Source organism: Pseudorca crassidens, chromosome X (genome assembly GCF_039906515.1).
Source record: "Pseudorca crassidens isolate mPseCra1 chromosome X, mPseCra1.hap1, whole genome shotgun sequence".
NCBI classification, from domain to species: domain Eukaryota; kingdom Metazoa; phylum Chordata; class Mammalia; order Artiodactyla; family Delphinidae; genus Pseudorca; species Pseudorca crassidens.
Window position 1 is genome coordinate 73,730,528 of NC_090317.1, and position 15,276 is coordinate 73,745,803.

Below are 15,276 nucleotides of genomic sequence, written 5' to 3' on the forward strand. Positions count from 1 at the left end.
CAAATATTCATTATCAGTAGAATGAATAAACTGTGGTATATTCAAACAAGGGAATAATATACAAAAATACAAATAAAAAACTACAGCTGCATGTAACATCATGGATATCAAAAAACCTAACATCGAGCAAAAAAAGAAAGCTCCCCCCTAAAATACATACTATGTGATTTCATTTATATCAAGTTCAAAATGGGCAAAACTAATCATGTTAGACATCAGGACAGTCATTCACTTTGGAGGAGGATGGTATAGTGATATGGTGGGGGTTTTGAGATGCTATTTCTATTTCTTGACCTGAGTTCTGGTAACATTACTGTATTCATTTTACAGTAATTCATCCAGTTGTACAATTATGATTTGTGACCTCTTCTGTATGTATGTTACACTTCAATAGAAAAGTGGGGGGAAAAGAAATGAAGAGCTAAGTGATGGGTATTTATAGACTAGTCAGATAAAACTGGTCCTCTATGAGGGTCACCCTGCAGGCAACGCAAGTGGTTTCTCTTGGTCATGTTCTTGGGGATTAAAGGGCTTCAGAAGTTCTCTAGTATAAAGAGATCTTCTCTATAACGTAATCACAGATAAACTACAAGTTATTTTTCACAAGATCTAAGAGAGAAAGAAAGATGAGACCTACATGCAAATAAAACAAAACATCAAATAATACATTACAAAAAACTCTTTGCACCATCATAGAGGTAATGTGGTTAGGGCTCTTCTCCATTTTACTATCTAATGATTCTAGAAACCAGTGAGACATTGCCAGTGGAACTATCTACTCACCTAAGCACAGTTAACAATTCACAGGCTTAGCAAGGCCTGAGGAAAACAGGCCTGTTACAAATGTCTTTGTTTTACATGAACACCTCTAAAGGCCCCAAATAATAATTCAAGCCAACAAGTGTTTAAGTACCCTAACTATAATCAGCACTGTGTACCACGTATTGTGGAAAAAGACAAAAAGGAAGGCAGATTTCCAAGGAGCTCTAATATAAAGACACAAGTTTTATTAAACACAATAACAGCAATAACTGGAGAATGATTCCAAGACAGGATATGGTGGGTGGGTTGCAGGAGTAGAATCGGTAAGAGAGAAAATGGGATAGGTATAATGCAGCCAGTTGATCAAAAGCCTTGAATGTCACACTGAAAAAATCTAGATTTAAACCTATAGAAAATGATCTTATCTGGATCCCACTCCCCTAAAAAATTCTTGGATTTAGCGATTCCCAGTCATTTTCTTGATCAACAGGCCTTAATAATTAACATCAAATCTAGATATACTAATGTCCTATCTAGTTAAACCAGAGATGTTTTGTGCAAAGTTAACGTTGACTTCTATGACATCACCTCAAATAATTAGAGACATATTCCAAATATTGCTAACAGTCCCCAATAAACCCTTATAAGTCTACACAAACATATTTTTCTAAACACTTAAACCTTAGAGTTTCAGTTACAGTATCTCTTGGGGAAATCATCTGAATGAGACACTACCTTTATTTGCCTCCCCCACAAAATAATCTTTCAAGCATTAAAAGATATCTAATACTTAATATAGTGGCTGACTCATAGCAGGCTTTCTATTTATTGAACTAGATTGTTAAATTACACCAGTCTATTAATCTTACTCATCTCTCTCATGGTTTAGTAGACTTTGATCATCACCCTCTCTCAACCTATCTCTCCAGAGTGAAAAAACAACTAGAAAGTCCCTCCAACCTTTTGATCAATTTAATTTGTTTTCTGGGGATTTGTATCAGCTGTTAAGTTTTTCTTGATGAGCAGCCACCAGAATTACCTATATGATTGTGAATGCAAATCCACTTTTGGTCTTTTATATGGAAAAGATAAGAGTTTTGTTTCATCATTGTTTTCAACACCCTTCCTGATAATGCCCACCATATTCTCGGCTTTGAGGACCAAAATCACAACTGGGCCAACTTCTTCATAGACAGATAAACAGTGATTTTTATTTTAATCTTTTTTACTCTAACAATAATATTGTGTATTGTCTAACTCAGAGACTGATGAGATGTATTTAGCTCCTGAGATCATCTCCAATGAGTATCCAGATAAACCTACAGATACTCAGCTACTCCAGCTGAAGGAGACAGGTATGATTCCAGAAGGTCCAAAGTGACCCTTTCATTTTTTATCATGAGCAACTGTGCCCCCACTGGGAAGGCTTTTCTAATAAGTCCCTAGGAGAACTTTGCTGATCTCTCTGCTATGCATCCTGACTGCCCTAATTTCCTTCTGTATTCTGTTTTTAAAGTTTTTAAATTGAGGGGTGACATACATACATCTTCAGTGACTTCTAGATCCCTTTCTTGAATCATAACTGAGCCCATCATCTCATAAGCATGAATAGGTTTGCATGACCTTATACAATGAAGTGCCTCTGACTATTCTGCCCACTTGGTCTCATGAGATCTTCCAGCAATTTATTCTCATCAGTTTGCCTTCACTCCTTGCAGATAAACTGGTGAGAAACCTGAATGTTCTGCTCATTGAAGGGTGTATATTTTTATCTTTTTTCCTCTCCGTCTAAGAGCTGCTGTAACAGCAGCTGTTTGTGTTGAAAACTAAAATATAAAAATATGACCTACGTGGCCAAATCCCACAGGCTGTTTACTTCCTTATTTATGAATCAGATTCTGTCAGCACAACTTAGAATCCTGACTGTCAGCAATACTGCAATTAAATGTCCTTGCAAAGCCAGCAGAGGGTGCACCAGGGCACTGTAAATTTTACCCAAGATGTAGCCATACTAATTTAATAGACAATCAATGTTTCCTTTTTTTTTTTCTTTTCTTGGTATACTAAAACTAACACCCTCAAGAAAACTTATGTTGAATCTGGGCTAAAATTCCTTCAAAGCATACTCTAATTCTCCTGAAAGTGAAGTTCAGGAAGAATAAGGAATACATGGTTAAATATAGTCTGGCCAAAATGTAGGTAGAGAAGAAGAAAATGATGCAGATCGGAGCCCTCTCCTTTGCAAAAATTCCATAGCTCTACCCAGCTACCAGACAAAAGGCTCCAGGAAGTAGTATATTATAGGGGAATGGGCACTGAACTCAGAGTAAAGAGACCAACTTCCATTCTAATTTTGATCAGAGTTGTATGACCTTGGACAAGTCATTTCCCCCATAGGAACTATGTGTTCTCCAAGGGGAATGATCAAATGGATTCATGGCCCCTCATAACTCTAAAAAACTCTGACTCCAATTGATGTCAGCAAATGCAAAAAGCCAGTGTGCTTGTTATTACTTCTCCAAAAGATTAAAACGGAAAAAATAAAGGACAGAAGATAAGGCGCTGTATTTAAACCTAGACAGAACTATTTGAAGCACCACGCAAAGGCAACTAAATGCCATTACAGACCCTATGAGAATCCCACACCATCACAGGAGCCCCAGAATACAGCTGTTCTACTAATCCTCAGCCTACAAACAGGGGTCTGTCCATTCTGAATGCCAAAAGGCCTTGCCACCATTTGACTAAGGAAGTTCAATTCCTTCATCTTTTCACAGAAAACCAATATTCAGCTGCTAAGTATTTCTACTGGGCATAGTCGCGGGGCAGGGGCGAGGGTTTGTTGTTGGGAGGTGGATAGATAAAGGGAACCAGAATCCTAGTTAATTATCATTTAGCTACTGTGTTTAAAGTTTCAAGTATGAGAAGCATGTCTACTGATTCTCTTCTTTGATAAGCTGTTATATAAGTTGAAGTGTGCTAGCAAAACATTTTAAGGCTCAGGACAACCTTTCAACGCAAAATGTAGAAACTGTGTCCGCCCTAATATTAAAGCATTATCATGACACCAACTTTGGATGGGTGGTCAAAGTAGCACGAATAATGTTTACAGAGTATGACAATGACTCTGGATGTGGTAATAAATATAGAAGGCCTGGGTCACTCACCTCAAGGAACTTATTTGTATAACTTGCCCTCTTCCCCAAGAGGAACAAATTGACTGTTATTCTTTAACCACCTCAAAAGGATCCTTGGCTGCTTCTCTTAAGTTTTACGTGAGACAAAATAATGGCAAACAAGAGAATACTTAGTTTTAGGGCACTAAATTTCCTTAAATAAAGAACTAGAAAAAGTAGAAAACAAACACCAAAGCTAACAGTTTGCTAACCAGGGCACAAACACCATAAAGATTGTATTAAAAAACAAAAGAAACAAACAAACCAAAACTAACAAACAAAAAAACTGGGAGACTATTCTTGAGTCATTATTCCATCAGTAGATTCCTGCTCACAAGCAAGCAGGAGTGAAGACACTTCACACCAACCCTCCCCACCCAACTCCCCGAAAAAGAGTCAGAACCGGCATGCAAAGGGTGAGTTTTATTCCAAAGATTTTTTAAATTACTGTTTCAAAAGTTGTCTAGCAAGACGGCATATTTCTACCAGAATTCCTCAGGGGCGCTGATCCTCACTAGAACACCGAGGACAATCCGTCTCAAATTGCAGGTAAGTGTGAACAAGCCCACGATCTGGTCAGTGCACCAGCACCCCGGCGCAGAAAACACGGTTCAAAGTTGTTTCAACGGGCGTGGAGCAGTTATTACAGCTGTTTACAGCTCCAACTCCAAAAGAGAGCCTGCTAGTGCTGGCATGAGCTCTGGACACGGAAAAACAAGCACCGCGGGCGCAGAATCTCACCGGGAGCAAAAGGACCAGGCTGCTGCCGTTAGTCAGCCTGGGGGGCAGCGCCCGCACCTTCGCGCCGCGGCCCGGCCGGGAGCGCCGCCAACTTTTCCCGAGGCAGCCGGAGCTGGGGGCGGCGGGCGCCGGCCAGAGTTCCCAAGTCCGGAGGTCCTGAGAGAGTCAGGGTGAGCTGGGCCAGGGACCGAGGACAACCTGCCCCGGGGCGACCTCTCCCCAGCTTGTCCGCCCCCTCCCCGATCCCGCCGTTCAACTCGGCTCGAGGTGGCAAAGTCCTCCCCAGGCCCCCGCCCTGCGCACATGGGGAGGGGGCCCTGCCCCTCCAGAGTGACTCACCTGGTGCCCGTCCTGGGCGTCTGGGGGGAGCGTAGCTTCTCCCCGTTCCAGCAGCTGCTGCTGCGGGGATGGCTGCCCGAAGTGGCGGGTGATGGAACCGTCGGGGTCGAGTCCACCGGGGCTGCTCAGGGTGCCCGAGGTGCCGAGGTTACCGGGACCGCCAAGGCTGGACTCGGCTCCCCGCTCCCGCCGCAACTCGGAGCGCAACTCTAGGTAGCAGCACAACGTCAGCAGGTGGAGGGCCAGCGAGAGGCCAAAAAAACCCAGGAAGAGCCGGCAGCTGTTCCCTTCGCCAGCCCGGGCAGGGGCCCCGCGACAACCGCAGCCCTGGCTCCCGCGCTCCCTCGGCGCTGCCGCGGGCTGGAGTTCCCTGCGCTCCACCTCGGGGTAGCCCATGGCCTCCGGAGACACCCACTCTCTGAGGCCCGGGAGCCGCCGCGTCTGCCTCAGCCCTTCGCGACCCCTGACAGGCGGCTACTGTCCTGCCATCGGCTGGGGACTGCAGGGACCCGTTCCTGCGCGACGGAGGCTGGGCGGGACCGAGCAGGGAGCAGCCGCAAGTGCAGCTCCACTCCGAGGGGTGGAAAAGGGAGGAGGAGGGGCGGGAGAGACGGGCGGCTCGGCCCCGCGGAGGGAATGAGGGAGGAGGCCCCGGCCGACCCCGCCCCGTGCCTCAAGCGGCTGCCGGGACGCCCAACCACCGAGCCCGCCAAGCCTTGGCGCCCCGCCCCATGCCGTTCCACCCGGGGCCTCCAGCTGCGGGGCGGGGTCTGGGGGCGTGTGGGTTCGCCTCTGCCCCGTGGCCCCACCCAGCTCTTCTCTCTCACCCCGTTCCAGTTGGTGACTGTGGCTGTCGTTCATCCCTGGACTCCGCCCCAATTTAACCCTTGAGCGCCAGTATGGGGTCGGGGGCGGGGAAGGGGGGAAGAGGAGGGAAGGAGGGGGAGGCTGAGAAGAATTGGGGAACCTGGGAAGGAAAGTAGAGCAAAGAAAAGGAGGCGGAAACTAGTATTAATAGAAATGTTTGCAATTAACTGCAGTTGTTAATAACATCATCCAGTACTTATCTGTTGCTTTCAATCTTCAAAGCGTTTAACAGACGTTAAACTAATTAAAACAGTTTTGGGTTTGAAATGAAACCATGCCTGCTGGGTTTGCAATCCAATGGCGCGCCAAAAGAAAAGGAGACCCAGTAGCCTGAGAGCCAAAGGGAGTGAGAATGAGGTGGGACTGAGACAGTCCCACTCCTGGAGTGAGTCTGGGGCCTCAATCTAAGTGACATCTGTGCCAGGTGGAACTGAAGTGATGCTGCCTCACGCAGGATAAAACAGTCCCCTAGGATTTCTTGGTATATTAATTAATTCAAAGTATTGATCCCTTTACATGTAGAAATTGCTGTACGAGAGAATCTACAGCCAGTGTAGTTTTCTTCTTCCACCGCAGCAGGAGTTTTGAGTGGAGAACAAGTGCCTTCAATGAGCAAATGGGGAAACTGAGGGCCAGAATAAGGTGGATTTTTACATGGGTGGTCCACAGAATGGCCAGACAGTATTGGCATCTCTATTTGCAGGCAACTGTTCTAGTCTCTCCACCCCTCTCCTCCTCTCCCTGGAGTAGTCCCTGGGGGAAGTTCAACAACTCAGCCAAATGTTCCAGATGGACACTGCTGCAACTGCAGCATCTTCAACCCTCTGAAAAGGGTTCAGAGCAAAACAACAAACAAAAAATGTGGCAAATGTCAGAACAATAGACCCTGAAATGAACGATGGAAAGGATTAGTTGAGTCGAAATTAACAAGAGTTACTAGTCCGAGATTATAGAGAGCTAAATGACCATAGCAGGGGAAATATGTATGCTTCTTGGTCACTATGCACTCCCATTCCCATGTTATGAATAATTAGCAGTTTTATTGACTTGAAAAGGGTAGGCCTAAGACCTAGGCTGGTGAAAAAGGAGAAAAATAGGGGGAAATAGAAAAGAAGAGAAACAACAAAACAAAAAGCATATGGTGGGGAGGTCAGTCCAAAGATTACAGAGGTCATAAACCTTAAATATATTAGCCACAGGCAATTTTTCTTTCAGACACTTTGGGAATGGCCTCAGTGCTTCAGAAACATCTTTGTGTCTCCTCATTAGCCCTTACGTATGAACTATAAAGTTTGCAAAGAATATCATCATCATGCAAATAAGAAAATAAAAAGGGGCACTTAGCTAATCTCAAATTCTGCTTATTCAGTCAAGGAATTCTAGATGCTGGCTGGAGGAACTGCCAGGCTGATTTAACTTAATTATCACAGCCCAGGATTATTAGAAAGAATGCTAGACTAGGAGTCAGTAGACCTGACCCTGCCACTGGTTTGCTGGGTCATTCTGAGAAAGTCACTGCTTTTGAGGACCTTAGTTTCTCCAACTGTAAAATGAGGAGTTTGAACTTAAACAGCTATAATATTGTGTTTTATCTGTGTTATCACTGACTATTTTGACTTGGTTGCATAAAGGGTTCAAAGAGGCTGCCTCTTCTTCCCCTAAAGTGAAAAGGGAATAAATAACAGCCACTCCTGGGAGTGGTGGTGGTGCTCAGGGGACTTACTAGTCTCAGCTTACCATGTTCTACCAGGCTTTTCACAGCTTGACTGAAGACCCTGGGTTGCACCATTGCCTTCAGAAGTCCTGCAAATTGCATTTGATCTGGGACCTCACTTTGGTTCCCAAGAGGAAGAACATACGGCTTAATATGAAGTAGAAACATTGGAATGGGGTAATCCAGTGAGGAATGTACATGGTTAGATGTTTTTTTTTGTTGTTGTTGTTTTTTATAAATTTATTTATTTATTTTTGGCTGCGTTTGGGTCTTCGTTGCTGTGCACGGGCTTTCCTCCAGTTGCAGTGAGCAGGGGGCTACTCTTCGTTGCGGCGCGCAGTCCTATCGTGGTGGCTTCTAGGCACGCGGGCTCAGTAGTTGTGGCGCGGGCTCTAGAGCACAGGTTTCAGCAGTTGTGGCACTCAGGCTTAGCTGTTCTGCAGCATGTGGGATCTTCCCGGACCAGGGCTTGAACCCGTGACCCCTGCATTGGCAGGCGGATTCCCAACCACTGCGCCACCGGGGAAGCCCTACATGGTTAGTTTTAAAAAGTATTTTGAAGTGTTAATTCAGTTCGCTTCTATGCTTCCATAAGTATCCCATCCTCTACAACACAGGTCTCAAAATGACAGCCTGCAGGTTACATCCAGCCAACAGATGTGTTGTGTTTGGTGCAGTGTTGGCTAAAATTTTGGATAAAAATAATAATTGCCAGGATCCAGAAATCAGGAGATTTCACCAAAAAAATCCCTATTTCTTTAAAGCATGCTAACACTGGATCCACATTCCCATATGGCTACAGTCAGCTAGAATTGCCCCCTTGAGACAAGCATGAGCAATCAAGTTCCACAGTCATCCCCACCTTCTTCCTTTAGTCTCCATTACTGTCCTTGTTACCCATTTCCCTTATCTGTCTGGCCCCATGTACTCTAGGAGACAAGATATCAGCTCCTTAGCATGACCTATAAACTGCCCTTCCAACCTCACCTTCTGCCACCCTACAAGGAACCCATACTCCCACAATCCTAAAGTCACTGACACTTCTCACACTTATGTGTCTTTGCACAAGCTGGTTTCTTTGCCAGGAATGCCCCGACCTTGGAAAACTGATAACTTCTTCAAGAATCAAATCATGTGTTCCCGCAACTCCTTCCAAACAGATTTCCCTTTTTGCTTTCACTGCACCCTGAACATATCTCAATGATATCTCTGACCACATCGTATTTGTATTTATTTGCAGGCTTTCTTACCATTAACCTGTGAACAACGTGATAGTAAAAATCATGTCCTTTCCATTTTGGTAGTCCCAGTACAAAGCATAGCATCTACCACATAGTAGATAACAGTATTGTTTGTCAAATGAATGGGGCATGACATCTGCTATGGTAACCTGGACTGCCTAGAATTCCAAAAATGGTACTGAGCAAAAGGATGCCTGTCAGTACCACTTATGAAGCATGTACTGTGTGCAGAGCTGTATAACACACTATCGAAAGAAATAAAGGAAATAGAACCAGTTGTGCAATTATCCCCTTATTTGTGCCACTGTTGGAGTTGTGGATAATCCAGAAATTCAAATATAATTGGTTTGTAATACCTCACTGGCTTTCTGTCCCATCAAATTTCCCCTCCTAATTTTATTTGCCTGGTCCTAATATTAAAAAAAGTATTAGTTGACAATATATGAAGAATAAATGTTCAAAATAAGTTGACAGCCTCTGAACACCCACCAACTGGGCAGAAGATGCTAAGGAGTTGGGCAGGGACTGGTTTTTAAATACCTCTTAGCTCTGTTTAATCCACAGAACAAATCACTGACATAGAGATCACAGAGTTGACTCTCTGACCCACTTAGTGACAAGCAGATAGTTGGGAGGAACATGGGCTTAGGACTTAAGATCCTCACTTACCAGCTGTGTGACTTAGGACAAGTGATTTTTGCCCGTCTTAAAGAGCCTCAGTTTTCTCATCTGTAAAATGGAGATGACAACATATGTTTTGTGAGATAACTGTGCTGAAATGGGATGCTAGATGTCAAAATGTCTGGCACATAATAAATGCACAGTAAACGTTAGTCTCTGCTAAGAGACTTCCATCAAAAAGAGATGAGAGGGAAAACATGTAACAGTTCTCAAGAATACGGCAGAAATGCAGAAGAGCATCTACATACTTTGCCCTTGCCAAATGCCTGCCCCCATTTTGTATTCTTAAAGTTTGACATAGACCCCTATGGAAGTTCCCACCACCCTCTTACCAACTCTTGACTCCAACTTGTATCCAACTTCCTCCTCTCCGTTTCCACTTGGTGTCTAGTAGACATCTTAAACTCAATATGACCAAAACCAAAGTTCTTCTCCAAACGTGTTTATCCCTTGGTCTTCTGTGTCTCAGCAAATGGCAACTTCATCTTCTCATTGCTCAAGACAAAATCTTTGAAGTCATCCTTGAATCCTCTCTTTTTCGAATACCCCACATCCAATCTGTCAGTGAATCCTGTCAGTTCTGCCTTTAAAATATACCCAGAACCTGACCACTTCTTACCACCACCTAGTGACCAGCCTAGTCCAAGCACCCATGCTCTCTCACTGGATTACTACTTTAGCCTCCTCCATGCTTTTTACTTTTGTCCTTGCCACTCTGCAGTCTATTCCCTACCCTACCCTAGTCAGAGGCTTTCTGTTAAAATGTCAAGTCAGATCCTATCACTCTGCCCCAAATCCTCCAATGGCTCCCTTTTTCTTTCAGAGTCTTTACCTTGGCCTACAAGGCCCTACATGATCTGATTGTTGGCCACCTCCTGGGCTCCTCTCCTACTACTATTCTCTTTGCCCTCTACTCCAGACACGTTGACCCCTTTGCTGTTCCTTGAACTTGAAAAGCATGCCCCCACTTAAGAGTCTTTTAACCTACACTTCCTTTTGCCTGGAATGCTATTCTCCCAGCTAACTGCATGGCTTCTCCCTCGCTTCTTCCGGGTCTCTTCTTAGATGTCACCTTATCAGAGAACCTTTCCCTGGCCAATTTCCCATCACTCTCTATCCCCTCCCTTGGTTGTGTTTTTCTTCTTAGCACTTATCATCGTCTGACGTATTATCTATGTGTTTGTTTATTGTGTGTCTCCTCTGCAACCACAATTAGAATATCAGTTCCAGGAGGGCAGATATTTTTGTCTGTTTTTGTTCACTGTTTTATCTACCAGAGGAAGAGCAGTACCTGGCACACAACAGACTCTCAATAAATATTTGTTGATGGAATGGTTGAATTCCTCCCCTGGTAGAGTAAGAGGAGGAGAAAGGAGGACTGGTGAGATGGGTTAGTGGATAGGCAAGGACTTTTCTTCCAGCATAGTAAAGCAGGAAGGGACAGCTCTTTCATTTTACATGAGGCATCTCCGCCAGAGAAAGAGACACAAAGGGCCACACAGCTAATTAAAGGAGGGGATCAGGAAGGAAAGGAAAATTGGTTGAACATCTATCTCCTATGCGCCAGCCTTTCTCATTAACTTCTGTGTGATGTTAGTATTATGAACATTTCACAGATGAGGAAACTGAGGCATTTAACAGACAGGTCAAATGACTAGCTCAAATTTGCATAGCAACTAAATGGCAGAGTCTGAATTTGAATCCAGGTCTGAATGGCTCAAAAATTCCATACTCCATTCTAAGCCTTATCTCCCACCAACTACTGGCAGATAGATTCAAAATTCAAAATTCTAGCTTTATAGAGCTAGACACGCAGAGACCGTGAGATTCTTGGGGTGGCAGAGTTATAAACCAGATGGAAGTCAGAGTTTCTTCTCCCACCAGGCTGGCTGCGCAGCCACCACCCTTTTGCTCCAACTCAAAGACCACTGTGCTTACTGATTAGATGAATGTGCTTAAATCTGGTTCCCAATCAGGTAAACTTTCTGTACAGTAAGCCTTAATAACTTCCCATGGACTATAGAATAATAACATAACTCCTTAGCCCGACATCCAAAGCCCTTCAGTTTGGACCTAAACTACCATTCCAGCTGTGCTGTTGCTAGGCCTTGACAAAATTCTGTCTGCATTGTCTCTCATTGTCCAGGAACAAACCCTACACCCCTGCCTCTTTGCCTTTTGCTGACATTACTCCCCTTCCTCCTTCCAATATCCTGTCCCTTCCCCTTTGCCTATTTAAAATCAGCACATTCTTCAAGGCCCAGCTCAAGTTCCCCTCCCCCACCCACCCCTGCCTGCCCACAGTGCTCTCCACGGGCACATTCTGTCTATACAACTCCTCTGGCATTTAGAATATGCCACTCACAATTGCTAATTCTTCCCCCATTCTGTGTGAGGGTCTCATTTCCCCCAGATTACAGCCGATGCTCTTCAAAGGGTAAGACCTCGTCTCAAACCCCTGCAGGGCTTACCTTGAGCAAGTGCTTACCCCATCTTTGTTAATGGATTAAAGATTTTGCAGAGATGAATTTTAAGCAGAGTTTTGAAGGCAGAAGGGGTCTGGGTTTGATGGAGACAACTGTTCTAGATGGAAGGCAAGGTAAAATAAAATGCTGAGCACATTTAATATTTAGAAAAAAAAAGTAAAACACACACTGAAGGAGGGAAAGAGCAGCAGACCTCTAACATGATGGAGGAAATGACTGTAGCCATGACTGGCATAGAAATGTTTGCAGAAATCCACGAAGCAATGATAAGATGATAAACATTCCTCTTGCTGTAAGGGAGCAAGATGGCACAACATTAACATGGAGTATTCATTTTTGCAATAAAGTCTTTAGCTACTCATAGGGTGGCTGAGCATGTGGGGAGGCTCTCACTTCATGAGAGGAATTTTTCATTCAAAAATAGAAGATCTTGTTGCTGGCAAAATGTCATTTACATCTATGTCCCCTGCAATTTGTGTCAGTCCCACCATTCAGACCACCAAGAAGCCTAGAAATAAACTGCATATTCCACAGAGCCATTGATACATGGCACATCAGGACCACTGTGAGATCACGGATTCATTTTTGGCAGAGTAGGACTTTAAGAGAATCTTTGGCAGTGTCTTTACAGGTTCTCACATCCTCCAAACACCTATTTGTGGTAGATAGAGTGGCCATTTGCCTTCATTTAAGAGGGGAGGAAACTGAAGCCCATAGAGATAGAGTGACTTTTCCAAGGTAATACCGTCAGGGTACCTGACTTTTAGCCTAGGGTTCCTTTTCTTATTAAACTTTCATATTTGTTCATCACACTTATGTTTGCCTGGTTGATCTGGCCAAAGAGTTTATTGACTCTGCCCATAATATACATTTCCTGAGAATGAGAGTTAGGGAATTCAGATCCTTAAATCTGATCTGGGCTCAGAGCCAGAGGGTCAGGCATTTTGGGAATTGGATCTTGGCTCTGTGATAAGCAATCTGTGACAGGACTTGGAAGACTCTGGAGCTATAATAACTTTCCCAAACTTGCCCCAGCTCCCCCCACCCCACCCTCCCACCCACTAGATTATATTGAGGGAATACTGTTGGCTTTCAGTGGTTGAACTATCATATTCATTCAACAAATACAAATACTTAGTGTCTGCTATGTGCCAGGCACCATTCTAAGTGCTGCGGATACACCAGTGGAAAAAACAACTAATACAATCTACAGTTAATACAATCTACTATCGACTGAAAAAAAAGCCACAACCTAAAAGTTGTGAGTTATGTTTTATTTTGGGTCCTTACTGAGCACTATAGAAAGCCTCTCAGAGAGCTCTGAGGAATTTTCCAAAGAGGTAAAGGAGGAGCCAGGATATATAGGTGCTTTTGACTAGAAAAAAAAAAAAACATGTAGTGGAACATCAAAAGATGACTGCTAATCACACAAAACAGACATCTCAAGTTAATGATTTTAGTGCTTTTCTAGGTATGGGAAGATGTAGAGCCTGGGCTCATTGAAATTATTCCTTTGATATGCATCTTAACTATCTAGGGCCAGTTTCCTGTTTTTTTCCATCTTGAATTCTCCTCAGGGTACACCCTCCGGGGCAACTGCAGCGGCTGATGGCTTGATGGCAGGTGACTGTTTACTGAAATGGCAGAGGCATCATTTTTTGTCTGCCCTACAATTATTGTTTTGAAAAATAAGAACTTTGTCTTTCACAAATACAGTTTAACAGCAAAGTGCCTTTAAATGGCCTTATCCCTCCTCCCACTACACTTCTGAGCTAGGCCAGACTCACAGGAACACTCCTAGGTTTTGGGAAGGGCCGTATCCTAAGAGTTTCAGGGTCTGCAAAAGTTAAACAAATGTACAGATTTCCCCAATTCAAAGGCTTTCCTCTAAATAACTCAGGAAAACTAGCAAATGCAGCCCTGAGCTAAGAAATGCTAAGGAAATGGCCTATTGTTAGAATTTAAGCATCCGTCTTACCTGCTTAGCACTTACTGAATAAAAGTCCAGGAATCTATGGGTAATAGTCTGGCTCCTGGAAGGACAGGAAGCATGGAAGCCTATGTCCAAGGTGAAGAGTCAGGGCCTGAAGATAAGCTCTGGTTCAACTTGAGTCTTAGGGCATCAATGTCTGATAGATATTTGCGTGTGTGTGTGTGTGTGTGTGTGTGTGTGTGTGTGTGTGTGTGCGCGCGTGTGCGTGTGTGTGTGTGTATATTATATATATATGAAAAGAGTAAGAGAAGGTATGGCAGAACGCTTTGTAAAATGGAATGTGCTATGCAAATAAAAGATATTAAGATAATAGCTACCTTGTATTGAGTACCTACCATGTGCCAGGCACTAAGCTAGGCAAATTTAGATATATTTATCTCACTTAATCTTCAGGAACTGTTACCAAACCATATTCAGGTCTCCTCGCCCGTGCACAGTAAAGCCTATCTATTGACACCACATTGTGGTGAAGGAAAGTGCAGTGTTTATTGCAGGGCACAAAACAAGGAGTCTAGGGCAGCTCATGCTCAAAACACCCAAACTCGCCATGGGTTTCAGCAAAGCATTTTTAAAGGCAAGGTGAGAGAGGGGCATCCCAGGGTGTGTGATCAGCTCATGCACAGTTCTCTAATTGGTTGATAGTGAGGTAACTGGGCTATGTCACAGGGGTTGACATTATCAATCCTTAGGCTCCAGAAGGCCTGGGGGCCATGTGCTCATGGTTATCAAGTAGTTAACATCTTCCATTTGGTGGAGATTTTAACATTTGTAAAACAACTCAGAAAATGAGCATCAGGTACTATTATCTAGGTTCTTCAGAGAGGAGCTAAAGCAGAGGATACAGGGGAGGGGTCTGTCCCAGGAAGGCCCCATAGGTTCCTGCTTAATTAGAGAACAACTTTTTGAGGTAAGTTGCTCATTTTCCTACAGGTTAAAAAAAAAACAAAAAACAGTCCCAAAGAAAAGTGAAGTAACGTGCCTAACACCCCCCAGCTAGTAAATTGGTAGTGCTAAGATTCAAATACGGTCTGTCCTAATTGAAAAGCCCACACTGTATCCATTATGCCATGATGAACAACTTATTTTGCACACACAGGAACCCAAGAAATAAGGAGTCTTCTGTAATTTTCAAGCTGAAATCTATTAGATGTTAGATGGTGGTACCTTTTCTTCACCCCAATATGATCTTACAGTCTAATGGGAAGGTATAATACCAAAGCCAAATCAAATGAGGTCTTGAAAATAACAAAACCAAATAAGAAAATTCTAGCAGTAG

At 43.7% G+C, this 15,276-nt stretch overlaps 1 protein-coding gene across 4 annotated transcripts in view; it reads right to left on the minus strand.

The window, feature by feature from the left end:
- EDA (ectodysplasin A) overlaps nucleotides 1-5,621 on the minus strand; it is a 374,640-nt gene extending 369,019 nt beyond the window's left edge. For 3 of the 4 annotated variants that reach the window (XM_067722661.1, XM_067722660.1, XM_067722663.1), the window contains exon 1: nucleotides 5,019-5,621. In XM_067722661.1, coding sequence (XP_067578762.1) covers nucleotides 5,019-5,414 — 396 coding nt within the window. In that variant the 5' untranslated portion in view covers nucleotides 5,415-5,621. Of the gene's footprint in view, nucleotides 1-4,371; nucleotides 4,836-5,018 lie in introns of those variants that run through there. The other variant, XM_067722662.1, reaches the window with a different exon arrangement.
- Between the last annotated feature and the right edge of the window lie 9,655 nt (nucleotides 5,622-15,276).